Genomic DNA, 19,904 nt, shown 5'->3' on the forward strand with positions numbered 1-19,904 from the left:
AAGAGTGAGACTTACTTCAAGATAAATTACCATACTTGTCTGCAGACAGCCTATCATCATAATAGCTGTAGTTGTGTTTCAGTTTTATGCCTTGAAGGCACACAGAGAAGACGCTTTGATTTTAAGGGTTTTTGGCTCTGGATCCACACGATTTAAAGAAAAAAAAAAAAAAAAGAAGAAAGCCTTTGGTTTTGTGACATAGCATGTTATGGCATAAGTATTCCTGCTTCACCAAAACAAACAATAAAAAAAATAGCAGTCTTGAGAAAGAAGTATGTAGTTCCCCAACTTATTATCTATAAAACATGTTTTTGCTAAATACCAGTACCTCAAAATTTTTATGTCAAAGGGTTTAACCATATGATGTGGAAGAAAGATGTATTAAATTACTCTCATAATTGCTTCTAATATGTCAATAAAGTATGGATAAAAGTGTATTGTTTGGCATAATTCAGATGCCAAAGAAAAAAGGTCTGGGTTATGGAAGATATTTCTAGGTTATGGAATAAGTGGCAAAACATTGTTGTGAGTTAATAACCAGCTATTGGAGGGAATAAGAAGAGTATGATTAAATGACCTATTTTAGTGTATAGTGGTTAACAAAAGAGTTCACAGGGAATTGTACTTTGTCATCTTTAGTTATACTGTATTCCTGAAATGGAAAATGGAGCAGTGAGGTCATTTGTGTGGTTTGCAAATATGCCTCTTACAGTAGTCAGAACTGAATAAGACAACTTTTGGAGATAGACAACAGAATGACAAATGAAGTTCTGCATGAGTAAGCAGAAAGTGTAATGTCCATTGGAGGGTAAAAGATGAACTACTCTTGCATCTTACATAGTGCTGAATTATTTGTATCCACCCAGGGAAAGAGATCTGATTGTAATTGGAACTGAATGCTAAAATAAAGTTGTTATTTACAGCTTTATCCAGTTTGATTAATTTTTTTAAAGGAGAGAATATGTCTGATCAGCTTACATATGTATTGCACATTGTACTTCAGAGGATTTGCCATACCTCTTCAGCTTCCTCCTCTTGCCTTTGTGCATTTTGAAATACACTCAGATAAGGCTACGAATGTATCTTCTTACCTACAAGAATGCAGTGCATAGGATATATGGCAGCTTTTGGAATCAGCTTATGTAAAACATGAAATATATTTTTTTTACTTGCTCAGACTGAAGGATCAGAATTTAATTAAAGACAATAAGCCCAAGGATATTCTGGAGAGCAGCAGTGACAGTGAAGAGAAGATTCCAGCTGCTAAGCCACTCAGTGCACCCAAACGGAAACTGGAACTTGAGGGAGAAACGGTAGAAAAGAAGAAAAAAGGAAGGCCTCGAAAAGACTCCAGACTTGTACCAGTAACTTTAACTGTTCAGGTGAAATAAATAAGATTCACTGTGGCTTTCAATGTTCATTTAATAAAGTCAGTCCCATGTTGACTTGTTCCATCAAGTCAGGGAAACACAAGTAGATCAGTCCCTCAGAATTGTTAGCCATCCTTCTTCCTTGCCTTTAAACTTATTCTTTTTAAAATTTAAGATTATAAAAAGTAGATGCACATGGTGTGGCAAATGTGTCCATCCTTTATATAAATATGCAGCTACTTACTAAATGGTACCAGCATGCTAAGTAGCGATAGCCTGCCAAATGACTGTATAGAATAAAATGAAATGCCATCAGTTTTTGGTGTTCTTTCATGGAGAGTGGCCCAAGCACAAGAGAGTGGCTTGGATGTGATGACTTAAATGGTTATGAATTTCCTAGGAACCGTGAAGATGTAAGTTGCATTAGAGTTTCCATCATTTTAGGGCATATAGGTCCCTCTGTTTTCAGTAGTCAGAGCTTAGCTTTTCCATGCAATATACCAAAATTTCCATTAATTACTTGCAGCTGAAAAGGGGTGGGCTATAAAAAAAAAAGGCCACATCTAGTTTGTTTGGCTTTTTAATTCTTAGAAGCTATGTTAAAAAACTTGTGTTTATACAACTAATTGGAAAAATATTAATATTTGTAATTGGCATTATTTGGAATTAAAAAAAAAATCTTTTTCAAATCAATCTGTATTACAGAATATCTTTAGGTTTAACTTTTTCTAATGGAAAAATTTAACTACTTTTGCAATTTTTCTTTTTCCAGTCCCCAGCTACACTGGCCACTGAGAAGGATGCTGCTTGCATCTCTGCACCAGCATTAGCACTTAAACTGCCAACCCCAATCCCACAGAAATCGTTTACTTTGCAAGTAAGTGAACTATAAGTGAACTATAAGGGAAAAAAGCTTAATACTTTAAAAAAAAAAATCCTGCCTTTTTTTTATATTCTTAGATTATCTAGATCCTTTGATAAATTAACATTTGAATACATGTATCTGTTCAAGCAAGCAAGGTGGTATCCTTCAGCTTCTAAGAATATGTCTGTATGAGAAAAGTTAATGCCAAATCAGCTAAAAATAGGACACTTCTGAACTAGCTAAACTTCAAAGAGGAATACCTCTGGTTCATCAGTCCCTCCTCCTGGTTAACCAAAGAATGTTGTAAAGATAAGAGTCTCCAACAGGAGTAACTGCTGCATTGTTATTAGTTGTGTTGGTAGTACACTGCTGAAGAGAAAAAACAAATGTTTTCTGAGAGCTCTCTGGAGGTGCTCTATATCTGAAGAGACTGGCAAATAGTATTACTTCAGATATTAATGAAATAATTTTTCTGCGTGTTTAGGCTGTGGTAGTCTGGTTCTAATTGCAAGATTGTAGGGAGACTGGGCACATCTAGACTTGATCTGATGCTCTTAATTAGGAAGCACAGACTAGCACAACCTTTCTTTATTCCTGTGCTCCAAATACAAAGAAATTATGTGTTCTAGCCAAGACTGATTTTCAGAGGTCTGCTTCTTTTGAAGTACCACAATATATTTTGAAGCTACTTTAAACAGAATGCCATACTTAAATCCATTCTTAAAGATGGGTTTGTTTTAGATCTAATAGTAGTTGCTGCTTTTTTGAGTAGTTCTTTTCCTCTTCCAAAAAGTATCGTATTTTTTGTATTTCAGGTAAGTTCAGATCCATCAATGTATCTGGAAGTGGAGAATGAAATGACCACAGTGGGAGGTTCAAAGTTGAGCAGGTTAAAGTGTAATCGAGAAGGAAAGGAATGGGAGACAGTCCTCACCAGTCGAATTCTCACTGCAGCGGGAAGCTGGTAAGGGAGTAGTATATTTTGGAGAAAGAGGGTCCTGAAGGCCAGAAAACATTTTTAGGGATACAAAAGTACTCTTTACAGAAAGTTAATTACATCTAAACCCACGTATTTACAAATAAGTAGAGGCTTTAAAGGTATTTTTATCTACTTATTTAGAAAAGTTGGTTAACTGGATCACTTCTATTCGGGATTTTTGTGATTCTTTGTGCTTGGCTCAAGATGTCCTGTTTCTCTTCCAGCTAACCCGGTCTAATGCACTGATGCTTTTAAACTCTTATCCTGTGGAGTTTTTTGTAGGGATTCTGACTTATTTCTGTTGACTACTGCGGTTAGCTTGTTTTATCACCCCCCTTTGTAATTTTTATATAATCTTTTATAATAAATGTTTTGTGGATAAAAAATATGTACTGCTCGTAGTCTTAAGACCGGTTTCACTCCAAGTAGTAGCTCTATGCAGTCTCAAAGCATCACAAATTATCATTAGCCCGTTACAGCTATTTTCCTGTCTAATTACATTTGTCCTTTAAATTTCTTCATTAAAGTTGACTAAATCATGGTAAGTGACAGTTGTTCAAGTGCTAACTACTAAAGAATGAAAAATTTTAAACAGGATGTTATCTGACGTGAAAGTATTTTCCTGAGTCTTTTACTATTTTTTTCTCTTTATTTTTCTTAACTTTGCTTAGTTCCAACTTCAGAGTTTAAACTGAAAGTATATTTCTGAAGCCTGAGCCATGTCCAGGTCTGAAAAAGAAGCAGCAGATTTTAAAGCTAAATACAAGTACAGGCCTGAAGAAGAGCTTGTGTATACCCAAAAGCTTTACTGATATTTCCAACTATGCCCTCGGTCTAATAAAAGATACTGTCTCTGCTTGCAAACCTTCACTTGCCCATCTCCTTAGACCATCATAGTTATAATCAAATTAAAGAGGCATGGAATGCACATATACATATATATATATATATAAAATCTGTCTAGTTTTTTACTCTTATTTTTGGTATGCAGGATTTTTTTAAAAGCTGTAATAGTTACCTTTTGGGGAATTAGCTCAAGTTGTATGATAACTTAAGAAATCAGTCTGGTTTTATGTTACTCCCATTTGACAAAATGTAAATGTTTCTTTTTGATTTTTTTTTTTTTTTTTTTTTTTTTTTTTAGTGAGATTGTAAGTGTAGCCTGTGAGAAACGAACATTGTCGGTATTTTCAGCTTGTGGTCGTCGCCTTCTTCCTCCTATAATATTGAATACACCCATTTCCACCCTACATTGCACAGGTTCTTACATCATGGCTCTCACCACTGCTGCTACGCTCTCTGTTTGGTAAGTACCATGTTCGGCTGCAGCAGCTGTTTTTTATAGGTAACTGTTCAATTGTGTCGATGCATTGCTGTTGAAATTTAGGCTTAAACCACATCAGGTCTGAACACAAGTCCACTTTTGGATATAATATGAAGAGTTAACTGGGCAGGACTTGAATCCTGTTTCTTTTCTGTTCTAGGACAGTCCATAATATCAAATTTGATTCTAGAAGGAAGATAAAGGATCAGCTAGAAGCTACTAGTTTAAACAGTCTCCCTAGGATAGACTTGACATGCATATGGAATGAATTGAGGGGAGAGGGGGAAGGAGAAATATGGATACTTCCAACTTCCATCATACTTAGCCAATAAAGTACATGAGTTTCAGAGTTAGAAGTATTCTAGCCATCTTCAAGATACCAGGATAAAAACTGCAGTAAATTGTTTAGTTGTTTAATTTAATCTAATGTCTCATGCAAGTCAGAGCTCCTAAAGGAGTTATTTGGATCCTTAGTGTTTGTTTAGCTGTAATGAGGTTTCCTGATAAAAAGCCATAAAAGTTCTTCTCTGCTATTGACTTCTGTCTTGCTGTAAGGGGTTTGTCAAAATAATTTTGTTGAAGCAAAGAAGAAAATGTCAAAAAAAAACTCCCAAACAACCAAGCTCCCAAAAAACCCCACCTTGTCATGAATATTGAAGTGCATTTGTTAAATGATTTTGGAACTTTCAGTTGTTTGTAAACTGCAGATTTGTCCTTTTGTCTTTTTCAGGGATGTTCACAAGCAGACAGCGATTGTTAGAGATGAGTCTTTGCAAACAATATTTTCAGGTAATAAAAAGGATCATTTAGTTACCAACCTTTGAGCCCACCTGTACTATTCAGTGCCATTTCTGAATAAGCTGAAATATTACAAAACCTGAAAAGCCTAAGCAAATAATTTTCCTTTGTTATTGCGTAATAAAGGGAAGTCATTGGCAGTGTTGAAATACTGTAGAAATAACTGGATGAGAATATTAGCGGGTAACAGACTTGTACAAGATTCTGTAGCTTATTATATTCTGGCTTGCTTCTGAGTGTGAAAACTCAGTGTTGTGAAGATCACAAAATAAATATTTAATGCAAATCTGCTATTACAGCAATTTGTGTGTATTTTGCATATTTGTTATCTTAACGATGAACAACAATTGATTATCTTCCAATTTGTTATTTCAAAATCTTCAGTTTCTTCATTGCCAATATCTGGCACAAAACAAATTATCAAAAAAGCAGTGTCTCAGAGTATACTGGCTTCTATTTTAGCTTTAATCCATACTAGTACTAATCAAAACTGCCTAGAGATGTAGTTGTACTAGCAGTTTCCAAATGTCTTCGTTAGAAGTTACATGCACAAACCCTGGGCCTGGAATATGCTGGGAAATGAGACACTCCAGCTGTGCCACTTATACTACGTTCTCAGAGAGCACACTTTTCTAAATATGCTGGGTTTTAGAACTTTAACTTAATGGGAAAAAGGAAGATAAAGCTTCTCAGGTTACAGAAGACATGGCAGAATTGCTGAAGTTTGCCCCTAGATATGGAGAACATTTCCAATTAAGCCCATGTTCTGTATAAATTGCAGCACCAAGATTGATAATGTATTTTGCAAAAGAGTGATTTTAATGCTACTGTGCTGAGCCTGGTGCTTACCATCATTATCTTGTGTCTTGACCTTCCTATCCGTGCTTGAGAATAACATTGACTGAAACTTCTTCTGTTGGTTCTTATGATAATTAATGGTGGCTAGTATTTTTTACCATTATGGAACATTATGGAAGACTCCAAAAGAAATACTTTCGTCTGATTTGACTTGTAGGAAGTGATGCAACTGTCTCTCAGATCTTGCTGACTCAGCATGGTATACCTGTAATGAGCATGTCTGATGGAAAGGCATACTGTTTTAATCCTTCTCTTTCTACATGGTAAGTTATATATTATTTCCTGCTTTTACAACTTAGCTGAACTGATGTGTATTCTGATTTACTGTTTCACTCCATATTTTGAAGGTTAGTCTGAATAGGATTACACACCAGGCTTAGTTTTGCTTTGGTTCACTGTTGTATGTGTAGGCTTCACTCTATTATATTCTTATGATTTGTTATGTTTAAAATAAATTTAAAAAAATAAAAAAGTTAAACTACAGCTCACTCTGTCACTCTTTCCTACACGGTACATACACCTATATATACTTTTGCTTATGTACATCAGTTGAATCTGTCAAGTAGTTGGCAATGATTAAAGATAATCCAACCTTCACATTTTATGTAAAAGAATGCAGTTCTATAAAATTTGTCAAAACAATTTTCAGAGTTTTGTTGGGAGTTTAGACATGTTAAAATTATTTTGCTCAGTTTCCAGAGAAAATAAGACCTATGCGCTCCAATCCTGAGCGTGTATGTGCCTGACTTTGTCAGTCCCCATCACCCCTTAATATTTTTTTGGATCTGATGACCAGTCAAGTTTGAAGAGAGCTCTTTGTCTCCAAGATTTAAAAGTTTAATGAAGATAGTAAGTCAGGTAGGGGAGGAGGGAATAAATCATTATACCTCAGAGAATTCCCATGGCAGAGTCATTACTGATGACCTGAACACAAGGAAAGGCTACATAAGAGTCTGTGTATTAATGGGTATCAGACAGGCTTTCCCCCTGGATTCTCTTACTTCTGTCAAGGCATGAGTTCCCATAAAAAAATTTCCATGTTAAATTATTTACAGTGTCTTTCCAAAACAGATTCTTTGTTGTCTAAGTTGTTTCCTTCTAAGAGGAAAAGACACATTGCTGTCTTAATATAATTGTTGTACTTAAGTGTAATAAGCATGCTTGATGAAAGGGCTTGTTGTTTTAAGTCCTCCTTAGAATAATTATTATTAGTCAACTACTTGATGTGAATCCTTTGGAAAAGAAAAAACACCTTATTTGTTCTTTAGATAAACTGAGAAATTATGCAGAAATTTTCCCAGTCAATAAGGAGCAGAGGACAGGCTCTCAGCCATAATTCTGAATTGGCTGTCATTTCTTAGTTTGTACCCCAGCCTTGGAAATATATAAAAGAGCAATCCCTGTAGTTGCCATAAAAATGTAAACATGATAAAGTAGTAAAGGGTATTTTAAATATTTGTGCCATTTTACCTCCAAGCTGTCTGGAGGTCTAAACTTAGCATTGGTTTGGGCCAGTGATCCCCTTGGCATCTCAAACCAGTGAAACTTATATACTTGATTAGGTGTGGAAATGCCAGCTGTAACTGTCGACTCCCTTCATATGAAGGAAGAGCTGTAATGTATGGGAAAGATTGTCAATGTGTGTGATCTGTGATGACTTGTCTGGTGCGTGGGGGGACCTGACATGAGGTGAAATCAAGTTCTTAATGAGGTAGTCATTACCTGTGTTCACTCCAGTCTTCATTCTGGGGCATGACTTCTTATTAGATATAAAATGACAAGTAGAAAGTTCATTTCCTTCAAAACTAATGCTAAATCGTATTATACAGTTAATGTTGTGAACTTTGGGGGTGGGAGGGACATTTCCATGACAGCACAAACAGAATTTGGGCATGGAGTGGGAACAGTTGGGGTCTGTGGAATTCCTGAGCACCTCAGTGATATTTTTTTGGTTATCTGTGAAAATACAAGTTGGGCTTTGAGGCAGAACAGAGCTGGATCCCTTGATATCACTGCCTACTCTCCTCAAACTTGGTTTTTGTTTGTTTGCCTTTTTTCAGGAATCTTGTTTCTGACAAACAGGACTCTCTAGCACAATGTGCAGACTTCAGGAATAGTTTACCATCCCAAGAAGCCATGCTGTGTTCTGGGCCCTTAGCTGTAATACAGGGACGAACATCAAAGTACGCACTTACTTGCTTCATTTAATCAGCATGCTTGTCTTTTTTTTTTTTTTTTTTCCCTATTATTTATTCATGTGCTTGAATCAGTGAGTTAATTCTTAAGATGCTAATGGCTCTGAAATTATCAGTAGCTCATACAGTGTTTTTTTTAAACCTTTGCATATCTATAGTCTGTACCTTAATGTTATTTTGAGATTGCTTGGGGGGCAGGAAAGCATGCTCTAAACTTAATCTTTTTGAGGCTCTTCTTTATTGGGTGGGTAAAGTATTTGACAATTCTTTACATGTAATATTTTGATTAGCTAAACTGAATTTCTTACATTTTACATTTTAATTTTTAATTTACCAGCTTTCTGGAGTAGGCCTACAAATTTTGAGTAGTTCAGTTGTCCTCAAGGGATTTATTTAATTAAGTCTTTGAGAAAGTTGAGTGATTAGTCATCTAATGCATATTTTTAACATCTGAAAATATCACCAGGGAATTGCGTGAGCCAGAGCAGACTCCTGTAGGTAATTTTTAATAGCCCTTCCTCACCTGGATTTGAATTAGATTTCCCAGGCAGATTTCTGTGCTATTTCTGTCCTTCACATCTGAGTTTAATTTTTTTTGGTGAGAGAAACTGTATAGAGTTGTATGATTTTATTGCTGTCCTCTTGGGGTGGGGGTGAATGGGGGGTGTGGAATTAATTGGGAAAAATATTTGAAATCCAAACAAACAACACTCTTTTTGAGAGAGAGAAAATACCAGACTGAAAAATTAGCAGTTTTTTTTTCCAAAAGGAAATAATTGGTTACTTTTTTCAAATTAGCCTTCTTATGACAATACATTTATTTGCAAGAAATCCTGTAAATGCTTTAGGAGCACTTGCTCACTGATAAGCATGTGTTTATAAAGAGAAGACAGATGAAAGGAAGAGAAAAAGAACAGGAGGCAGAAAACCTTCCTTGATATTTGTAAATTGTCCAGTGGTGGGGAAGGCAGTTTGCTATGAAGTGCTGCCTTTGTCCTTAAAAGTTTGAACTCTAGAAGCACTAGGTGCCTGTGAAATATAAGTGTAGAATAGCTTGTACTACAAAAATATATATTCCTTAAACTAGTATCTGATTTTATGGCTGGTATGTTAATTTTTTGGTTTTGTAGTTCAGGAAGGCAAGCTGCAAGATTGTTCTCCATGCCTCACTTAGTGCAACAAGAAACAACGCTTGCATACCTGGAGAACCAGATAGCAGCAGCACTTATGTTACAGTCCAGTCATGAATATCGCCACTGGCTCCTTATCTATGCACGGTACCTGGTTAATGAAGGTGAGACCTGCCATGCTGTGTTACTTCTTTGCAGCTCTGATGGACTTTTAAGAAACACTTTATTCACATCATGTATATGTATGATTGCACTTAACATTCTCGTTTTAGCACTTGGCTTCTGGACTCAGTGTTCACTTAAAACCAAAACAAACTGCTGAAGTGCATTTGCTTCCTGTAGTGCTCAGTACTCAGGAATCCTGTTTTGACACACTGACTGTGAACAGATCATGGTCTGGGGAAACAGTGCCATCTGCGGACTTCAATATAGGAATTGCATTGTAAAAAAAGTCCAGTGGTCCATCAGGTGTATCGTATGTATTATCTGGCAGCAACTACAGATGTTTCAGAGGAACCAGCAGCACCTTGTAAAATACGTAACATTCCTCAGCCAACTGACGATCGCTGCCTGATGTGAAATGGAAGAGTTGCTTGGTTTCTGACACTTTGTACCACAGCACATAAAACTGCAGAGAATTTGCATGTGTTACTTGCACTTTATACTTTTTTTTACATTCTAAAATTTCAACAGCCTGTACTGTGAGCTCCCCAGGTTAAATTCTGTGAGGAAAGAAACCCACAAGAAAGGTTGCTTGTGTCTGTTTTATATTTGAATACACTGTATCTCTGTGCTATTATGTTAAATAAGGTTAACCAACTGACTTTATGCTTCTTGGATTCTAAAGATCTCTGTTGTATCTCTGCTTGTCTGCATTCCAAATTTAGTAGTTCCCGTTGTATTAATTCAGCCTTATTCCTCACCATGCATAATCATTTTACAGAGGGAAGCGAAATGGTTCGTGTTAGGCCACCTAATAGGTGTTGGCAAAATTAAAATTGAGCTCATTAATTCTTGTCTTTTGACCCCTACCTTATTTAACATGAGCTTGATGAACTGCATATGATTCTCTCTGTCCTTCCGCAGTTGAAATTAAAATGTTCATCTTGGGTCATATGTTAAAGAGATGGTTATACTTTCAAGAGTCTTCACTAATTAAGAACCTCTCTGTTGTGTGTGCAGGGTTCATCTTGCACTGCACAAATGTCACTGCCTTGCATGTGTGTATACACTGGATGTCACTGCAAATTCTGCTTTGCCATACGTGTATTACTGTTTCACTAGTTTTATAGGTCTGCTAAATTTTGAAAATTGCACATCCTATTATTGACCCTTTATTCCTATGATGGTTTCAACATTTAATGAATTCTAATCCGTTAAAATACTCAATCTATTATACCTTGATTGGCAAGTTACTCTTGAACAGATGACTTTGTTACTTGCAAAGGAATTCCCCCCTCTGATTTTTTGGGTGAATAAAGCTGGCCTGGAAACTGTGTGTGGTTTTATTAAAGGTTTTCTTTTACTTTTTTTTTTAACTCTTGTGTATATTAATTGGATCCATTTTAATTTTGTTATAAGCTCTTTTGCTAAGGGTTTAAGAGATCTCTTCCAGTTAGTAATATTTTAATGTTTCAGAAGGATGTCTGATTTACTTTTTTTTTTTACTCCTGATTCCATTTTTCCAAATTCATATATTGCCATTAAATGCAACCTGACAACTTTTCCCCTTCACTGGTTTTTCATCTTGTGGCTTTCCAACTCTTGTGATGTCTCTTTTGTATTATTTCTCTGGCTGTTGAAGTGTGTCAGTTTTCCAGTGTTTTTTGTTTTGTTTTGTTTTTTTTAAAGCTGGTATATTTACGTGGGAGGGGGGAGTGAGGTTGAGATCAGGGCAGCTCTTAAAACAAACTGGAGTAACTACTTCAGTTTTTCTCCTTATTGTAGATCATCTTTAGTAGTGGGTTTGGTTTTGAGAACTTAAAATAAACCCCTTCGGAACTCTAAAATAAATCCTTTACAAATCATCTTAGCTTTCCAAAGATTTGCTGTTAGAAGAAGAATATACTTTTTGAGAAACCAATGTTTTTGGCTTTATTTTATTCTAGATACTTGTAACTCTTTCCTGAATGTTGTCAGTTACATTGTGGAGTGGTTATATATAGTGAAATGCTTATGAATGTGATTTTATTTTCTGATAATATTCAGGGTTTGAATATCGTTTGCGAGAATTATGCAAGGATTTACTGGGTCCAGTCCATTACTCAGCTGGAAGTCAATGGGAATCAACAGTTATGGTAAGTCCTGGTAATAGTTTAACAAAGAACGAGGAAGAGTTTCCCATGAAACTTACAGAACTTGGATAGATAATAGAACTTAAAATATGATTAAACTCGGTGGCAAAAAGCAATCACAAATTATTTTTGCTGACCCTAGAACCCTTTCCGTACTCTGTTCTAATCTCATAAGCAGGCTTCCTCCTATGGCACTTGTATTTATTTCATGTCAAACTGTAGACAAATGCTTAGTGCCACAGTCTCAGCTCTGGTACTGTCTTGAGTATCACGCAGATGGAGCAGAGTTGCATGTTCAGGTCTCCACATTCTTCAGACAGCAACTTTGAAATAGCGACGTGCCAATGAAGTGTCTTCCCTTCTCAGAGCACACCTGGAGGCTGTAACTGCAGAGGCTGCACCAGCTTCATGAGTGTATATAAATATAAAGACAGTTTTTTATTCTGGGAGTCATGTAAGCAGAGTAAGAACATAAAATATACAGCCCTCTCCAGGCAGGAAAAAAGGCATGAATCTTAAACAGCTCTATCAAATATATTCATGATGGCAAGTAATACATTCTGAGAATGCTTTCGTGTTTTTTGTGCAGGGTTTACGAAAGAGAGAACTATTGAAAGAGCTTCTTCCTGTTATTGGACAGAACCTCCGCTTCCAGAGGCTTTTCACAGAATATCAAGAGCAGCTAGACATCTTGAGAGACAAGTAGCATTTCCCCAGATTTTCCCTGCGGGGCCTGGTCCGAGAGAAACTGCTGAACAGCATTAACCAGAGACAGAAGAGGAGCAAGAGCCCGGTCAGTAGGGAAACTCCTGAAGAGGGCAGTGCTGTAAGGGTCTCAGATGCTTCAGGAGTGACCTGCTTTAGTTTTTAAAGAAGCTCAAAAGTGGATTTGTGAAAATGATGAGTGGATGAGCTAGACCGTTTCCCAAGTGAAACTTAACCATCGAAGCTGTGGCCTCTGTTTCTATGGAAAGTCGTGGATATGTACTTCAGGGGGGTCCTTTTGGATCTGGATCTCATTTTAATATCGAAACTAGCTGAGAACTGTTTGTGAGGTTTCTTGGATGTCCTGTGAAAAGCACAGTACTTCAGAGTACACTGAACAGCATATTTAACCCTGTTTAGGGGTTTTTTGCCTGAGGATTTATTGAGGCTCAACACTATATTAAATTAGATGAATGAGCCACGTAAAAAGAAATTTCATAAATATTAAGGTATTATGCAGCCAATAGACTCTTTCCTGTGAATATAATAATAATAATAATAAGAGGCTGTTCTAACACATGGACTATTTTTGTACTAGAATTTGCTAACTTGTAATATGGAATTTTATTTGGCCGATAATCAGGCTATCTCTACAAAGTCATCTTGTAGGAAATTTAACTCTAATTACAAAAGCTATGTTTCAAAAGAATTCCACCAAATTAACACGTCATCATCTGGTTTTTAATTTTTAAATGTTTGTAAAAGGCATTTTGGGGGGAGGGGGAGGGATACAACGGGGTGGCTCTTTTTTGTAAGTACAAAAATAAATGAACATTGCATTGGTTTAAAAAACAAAAAGCAAAAACATGGTCTTGAATTATTACAAAGGGCACAGGCATCTCCAGAAATGTCAACACAGGCTGAATCTTGTTAACATGTCTAGAAATAAATAATACCATCTGGGTGATCTTTGAAAGCGTGATCAGACAAGTACTTGTCATCTCCCTAGACCAGGTATGTTTTCTCTTGGAGCCACATCTCAGCGGAGGGAGCAGGAGCTGTGTGGGAATGCTCATTATCTCAGGCAACACAAAGCAAAATGGGCTCCCCTGACCACTGCCAAAAGTGGTCAGCACTGCAACAAGAAATGAGCTTCATGCAGTTATGGCCATGTTCCTTGTGTGGCATTTCATAATAACAAAATAGTGCTGGTGGCCATCCAGCAGTTCACTTGTGGAGTGGCTTTGGAATTCCACTGAAACCAAATCAATCCACTTGTTTTCTTCCCCAAGGTATGCCTGGTGCTGGGAAAGAAAAAAGCATGTGTGTTGTTTCTTTCCAGGACCTAATTCAGGTGTGCCTCAATTTATTGCCTTTGAGATCTTTTTGAGTAAGAAAGTTAGTGTTGAAATGAGTTAAGTGTATTTATACCCTTGTAAAAGGGCAGTTTCTCCCCTAAACTTCTAGTAGAAACAAGCAATAGCCTTTGCCCTCAGCCAGGACAAGGACTAGCTGTGCTACTGTGGACTCTGGCTGCAGGGGACTGACCCTCTTCAGAGAGGCAGCTCTGCAGTTACATGGTTGTCTGGATCCTAGAGGGAGGGATGTGTTCTTCAAGGCAACAAAACCCCTCATTTGGAGGGTTTTGTTGCCTCCTGTATGCAACTGCCAGACCTGATGGACACCATATTACTTCTTTGTACGGCAGTCTCATGTGCACGCTGGCTGAAGTGTCTTGAAGAGCAATAAAAACAACTGATTCAGCAGCTATTCCTCAGTATGGCATCAGGGAGTTTTCAACAAGCAGTGGGAAATGTAGTGACAGCACAGCTTGATTCTGCGTATACCTGGTGGGGAGGGAAAGTGAACGTGTTCCAAGTTCCCTTGACCTCTAGTCCAAAAAGTTTAATAGTACTGTGACAACCAGTCATAGTAGTGCTGCGAGTGATTCATATGCTATTGCCCATTAGTCTGTACTCCTGGGAGCAGGCATTATGTTCCTCATAGAGTAGAATACAATCATAGAATGTTTGGGTTAAAGGTCATCTAGTCCAACCCCAGTGAGCAGGGACATCTGCAACTAGAGCAGGTTCTGCTCATTTTGTGCTCATGTATGCAGGCAAGCAACCCACTGAAATCATTAAAACAGGAGATAGACACCCTGGTCTGGGGAAAAGGTAGGTCCAGTCCAAAGCCTGGTGCAGTCCATGGGAGTCTGGCTATCAGCTTCCATGGATTTTGACTCTTGACTGTTCTGTGTAGGCAGCTGCCAGGTTGATGGTTTACTGAGGAAAGAACAAATGACCATGGATAATTTTGGAGGTCTTTGATAAGTGAAAGCTCTGAGAGAGATGGCTGATTCCTGCTAAAGGCAAGATGTTTGGATTCTGGCCATCCTCTGTTCAGCCTTGTGCTGTTCATACCAGTCTTGTAATGAATGCTGTTTAACATGATTTAAAGGTAATTACCTAAGAGAAAGTACATTCTTTGTCATTAAATCTCTGAAGAGATGCTGAAATACGTTTTATGAAGAGCTGTCTCCATATTAGATGCGATGTAGGTTTTTCTACCCATTTTTTCTTGGGAGGTTCTGTCACTGCCTGACAGTCCAGGAATAATACGATTTCAAATTCCAGGCAACAAAATCTATTTAAATGAATGTGAACATTTTTCTTAAACTGGGTATTTTAGCTTTTTCTGCTTACATTCAGCACTTTCTTCTTTCAGATGAGGGCTGCGAAAAACTCTGTTTGAGGCTGTATTACGCTATCAAAGGAAGCCTGCCGCTAAATCAAGGAGGAACACTTTCAGTGCGGGAGCAGGGGCACGTTGTTTTGAACAACCGAGGAGCTTTTATTAATGGTTTGGACGGGGCAATGGGGAAGGTCACAGGGAGGATTCGACGTTCTGGCTAGGTGACCTGGGCGGAAAACACCCGCCAAAACTCCCTCAGGGCTTCCCCGGCGTCCCTGCCGGTGAGGGACGACCCAACCGGAGCTCCCGCAAAAACTGAAATAAAACCAGATTTAGCCGGGCGCCAAGGACCGGGGAACAGGCTCGTCTTCAGACAGTGGAAAGGCCACGCGTGCGTTTGATGCGTGCTCTTCATCCTGCCGGCGGGCAGCGGCTGGGCACCCACCGCCCTCCTCCCCTCAGCGTTTCCCGCCCACCGCAGGCCGGCCCGGCCCCGGAACGCCGCCCGCCGCCCCTGTTTCCGCACCGCGGCCTTTCGCCGCCGCACCCGCACCGGAAGGGCGCAGCGGCCGCAGTCGTCCGGGCGCAAGGCGGCTCGGCGGGGCCCAGGGAGTCGCGTCCCTGAAGGCCCGAGGGCTGAGCCGCCGCCATGGGGAAGAGGCAGCACCAGAAGGACAAGATGTGAGCGGGGACGGGGACGGGGACGGGGACGGGGAGGGCGGCTCGGGGCCTCGCGGCGGTGCGCGGGGTGTGGGGAGGCCGCGGGTGTGCTGCGGCTGCCTGTGAGTGACCCCGTTGTCTCGGCAGGTACATTACGTGCGCGGAGTACACGCAGTTCTACGGGGGCAAGAAAGCAGGTAAAGGGGTGAAGGGTGCCGTCGTCGTCCCCCCGTTCACTCGGGTCGGGGGGGCTGCTGAAGTGACCTCCCCGAGCGGAGCATCCTCTGGGTGCAGCGGGGCTGTCCGAGCTCCTCCCGAGCCCCGGCCTCTGAACCGCTGGGCTGTGCGGCTGGGGATCCCCAAATCCGGGGGGCTGGTCGGCGTGGAAACGGCAGAAATTCGAGGTTTAACGCCCAGGTGAGCTGTACCTGCCTTCAGCAAGTTCTGGGAGGGCAGAGCTTGAAGCTTACAGCGTTCATCATCCAATTTAAACTCAGTGCTGTCTGTCTGTCAGAGCTCTGTTTTGGTTTTTTTTCTGATTGTGAAATTTCAGTTGAGGAGTGTACTTGGGCTCTGCAGGAGAGGTCTGGTTTTAGTTACAGTTTTGCAAGGTTTAGCGTATTTATCCTTGTCATCAGCAAATTGCCACCATGTATATAGCAAAATGTAACTTTCAAATGTTTCTTTGTTACCTAGAATACTATGCATTTATTAAAATTCTGTTGTGGTTTTTGTTCCATAAACAGACCTTCCACGGACTAATTTTAGACGTTTATCATTTGATCACTGCAGGTAGGACAAATTTACATTATTATTATTAAATGACGCATGTTTTTCTGAGGCTGTTCACACTGAACCATTACTGAAGCCATGTTTTTCTGAGGCAGTTATTTTCATTGACTTGTGCCTGCTATGATAGTAATGCAGCAAGAAAAAATTCAATAAGAACGGAAACTATATCTATACTTTCCATGATTAGTGTCTGCAGAGATTGGAGCTGATGGCTAAAAAAATAGTGATAAAATAATTCAGAACAATTATTGTGTACATTCCAGTCTTTCAAATCTGTGTAATCGGGGCTTGGATCTACTTTTCCCTGCTCAAAATATGCTTGGTCAATCACTCATCTTTCTGAGGCAGTGATTAGGTAAATTGAATGAATATTTATGCTAATTTTCTTGTGTTTAGATTTTACTGCCTGAAGTGCTGGAGTGAAAGAGGGGAGTTAGTAGAGGTGGGTTAGAAATCCTCTTGTAAATTGAATAGTTCAAGAAGTTACCATCCACATCTACGAACTACTGCTGCTTGGCTAAAAGCTGGCTGGATTATGGAAGCATCCCTAACAGAGGATGCTAAATGTGATTGCCAGTTACTCCTTAGCCCATCTCAGTGCAAAGACAGTGGGTGTTTCTGCTTGAACCATCTTCTGTGCTGGTGTGGCCCAGCATGGCAATGGGAGCAGGCTGGGGAGTATTACAGCATCCTGTAGCTCTATGGCTGTGAGTGCTGGCAGCTACACATTACTGAACTGCACCAGCTCCTTTCATGGATTTTGTTATTAACCTAATTTATGTAGCATCAGGTAGTGGGTATTGGCAGCCACTCAGTATTTTGATTGGTATAAGCCTTGCTTTAATGTGCAAGTGAATCAGCAAAATGTTATTTGCTTCTGTCATCATGATTTCTGGCTGATTTTGCTAAAAAGAATGTGTACTTTTTTTCCTAGTTTGTCTCTGCAGCCATTTGAATACCCAGTTTGCACACCAGATGGGACAGTCTTTGACATACTGTAAGTTACTGTCTGTACTTGCTTTACTTTTGTGTTGCTGAAGTGGTTACAGCAGTGTAGTCATCATTTCGTCTTAGCAAGTTGCCAAAAATAATCATGCCCATCAGTAGAGATTTCTGGTGGTGCTTGTCGCTTATTACTTGATTCTTTCTCTTTGCAGGAGCATTGTTCCTTGGATAAAGAAATATGGAACCAACCCAATCACAGGAGAAGTAAGTAATGATGGGTATATTCACGTGATGTCTTTGCTTTCCTTATGCTCAGTTTCCTATTTAACGTGTGGGAGAAACAAAAATGCCTTAACGAAAGCAAAAGAAGTAGAATGGGAGTGCTATTTTGAAGTATGATATTTGTGAGATCAGCTTTGCTGAAAATAATGTAGACATTTACTAGAGATCTCTTTTTAGCTAAAAAAAAAGGGGGGGGGGGGCTTCTGGATTTGAGATTTGAGACCTGATATCCCCTCACTGTCATCTTGCTAATGATTTTTGTAGTAGAAAATAATCAGCCTCAGACTGTGGGTGTGGAAGAAAGAGGAGAGCTTTTTTTTTTTTCCATTGGATTGTAAATAGTATGGCAGAGGAAACGTGCAGTTCATTTATATAAACTCCCAGGGTATCTTGCCTTTCCTACAGGTGTGGCATAATTAAAATCTGTATAGATGGAAATATGAGCTCTTTTGTTACTGCTAGTGATGCCCAGAAAGCCTGATGGAAAAGACTCTGTACTGCTGCCCCATATAAGCAGAATTCTAGTCCGTACAGGGCAAGAGGCTGGCAAGCTCACCTCTGCATCTGTGATTAAACTTGCAGTGATGCTTCCTAACTAAAAAGATGTTTGGCTTTATGCAGATTAAAGAGATTAATAGATGATATTATGAATGATAAGCTTAAGCTGCAAAATCTTTTGAGTTATCTTGACAATATATTTCAGAAAGGAGCTGACCTGCCTCTGTCGTGATAGTTCACTGTGAGACTGGGATTTCACACTATGCTCAGTGCCTTGGTGGTTTTTCTCCCCCCCTTTTTCTGCATAAATTATAATTACAAAGGGATTACTTTCTGTAGTAGCGTGAAGTTGTAAAGCACCAGATAAATATGAAGTACTGGAAATATTTCCTTGATGGATTTTTTTTTTTTTTTTTGGTCTTTAAAAGAGAGTGCATTGTTTGTGAGGGCATAGAGGAAAATTTTAAACAGAAATTGTTGCTTGAGCTACTGGAACTTGTCTTTTCCTTCAGTAAGTGCAGTTACTTTCCCGACCATTAGGTGGCAGCCATTGCACAAGATTGTTGTTGGTTTGCAGATGGCAGTGTGGCATATTACCTTTGAAACATCTTGTGTTTGATTAAAGATTTTCCCAGCAGACAGATACGAGGAGAAGCTAAATACAGATGCAGCATTCCAAACTCTAAACATGAACAGGCTGCCTGAGACTCAATATCTTCAGTCATAGCAAACTGCAGGTGTGTTTGTGCGATGGAGAGATGATTGAAGGTCTTTCTTCACACATGAAGAGGCCAATGTATTGTTGAGAAGGAATGGAATTACAGCTATTTCTTTGTTTTCGCCAGCCTCTCACCGCCTTGCTGCTCTGTGCATCAGTTGGGAGTTTTGGGATGTTGCCAGATCAGTTTTTTTTTTTGCTTGGAGCAGCTCCATGACACATGTTCTCATTTCAGACTGTGAGCCGTGATGTGGTTTAAAATTACTTTGGGTAAATGCTAAGCAAGAGGTGTAATGTGTCCAGTGGTTTTGTGTAATATCGAGAAAGGGAGATTGTGCAGAATATACTTGGTGAATCATAAATGCTCAAATGAAGTCAGACTTTGACATCTGCTAGTTTACCCAGACTTGTGCTTCTGTAGTTGATCTGCAGTGCACCTCCAGCTCTCCTCAACATTCGTCCCCTTTTCCTCTGTATCACTCTGTTCGGGGAGCCCTTTCTTCTTCCCTTTTATTCAGTGGTGGACTTGTGCTGTACAGCTCTGTCCTCCACAGGACCAAGGTGTTCCAGACCACTTTGAAGAAAAAGGAAATGCTTGCTCTCCAGAACAGCACACAGCCCTGCTGAATCCAGCCCTGTGGAGCTATAAGTTGAAGAGTGAGATCGAAGGAAGTGTTGTAATTTAGCCTTCATTTCCCAGAGGGCCAGCTCCGGTTTTCCGAAGAGGAGGATGGCCTTGGGCAGGAAGGGGATGGGGGTGCTGGGACAAGGCAGGGTAGGTGGCGGAGGAAGTCAGT

The 19,904-nt window shown here is 39.3% G+C and overlaps 2 protein-coding genes across 5 annotated transcripts in view; both read left to right on the plus strand.

Moving 5' to 3' along the window:
• The window catches only part of LOC115345429 (protein HIRA), a 38,902-nt gene extending 25,470 nt beyond the window's left edge, over window positions 1-13,432 (plus strand). For both annotated transcript variants that reach the window (XM_030024107.2, XM_030024108.2), the window contains exons 16-25: window positions 1,178-1,382; window positions 2,143-2,247; window positions 3,051-3,199; window positions 4,359-4,520; window positions 5,269-5,327; window positions 6,352-6,457; window positions 8,255-8,377; window positions 9,520-9,683; window positions 11,728-11,816; window positions 12,403-13,432. In XM_030024107.2, coding sequence (XP_029879967.1) covers window positions 1,178-1,382; window positions 2,143-2,247; window positions 3,051-3,199; window positions 4,359-4,520; window positions 5,269-5,327; window positions 6,352-6,457; window positions 8,255-8,377; window positions 9,520-9,683; window positions 11,728-11,816; window positions 12,403-12,519 — 1,279 coding nt within the window. In that variant the 3' untranslated portion in view covers window positions 12,520-13,432. The remainder of the gene's footprint in view (window positions 1-1,177; window positions 1,383-2,142; window positions 2,248-3,050; window positions 3,200-4,358; window positions 4,521-5,268; window positions 5,328-6,351; window positions 6,458-8,254; window positions 8,378-9,519; window positions 9,684-11,727; window positions 11,817-12,402) is intronic.
• A 2,330-nt stretch (window positions 13,433-15,762) lies between these two features.
• Window positions 15,763-19,904, plus strand: part of PPIL2 (peptidylprolyl isomerase like 2) — a 74,146-nt gene continuing 70,004 nt past the window's right edge. For all 3 annotated transcript variants that reach the window (XM_041126377.1, XM_030024457.1, XM_041126378.1), the window contains exons 1-5: window positions 15,763-15,893; window positions 16,020-16,069; window positions 16,619-16,664; window positions 17,599-17,661; window positions 17,822-17,873. In XM_041126377.1, coding sequence (XP_040982311.1) covers window positions 15,862-15,893; window positions 16,020-16,069; window positions 16,619-16,664; window positions 17,599-17,661; window positions 17,822-17,873 — 243 coding nt within the window. In that variant the 5' untranslated portion in view covers window positions 15,763-15,861. The remainder of the gene's footprint in view (window positions 15,894-16,019; window positions 16,070-16,618; window positions 16,665-17,598; window positions 17,662-17,821; window positions 17,874-19,904) is intronic.

Source organism: Aquila chrysaetos, chromosome 9, assembly GCF_900496995.4.
Source record: "Aquila chrysaetos chrysaetos chromosome 9, bAquChr1.4, whole genome shotgun sequence".
NCBI classification, from domain to species: domain Eukaryota; kingdom Metazoa; phylum Chordata; class Aves; order Accipitriformes; family Accipitridae; genus Aquila; species Aquila chrysaetos.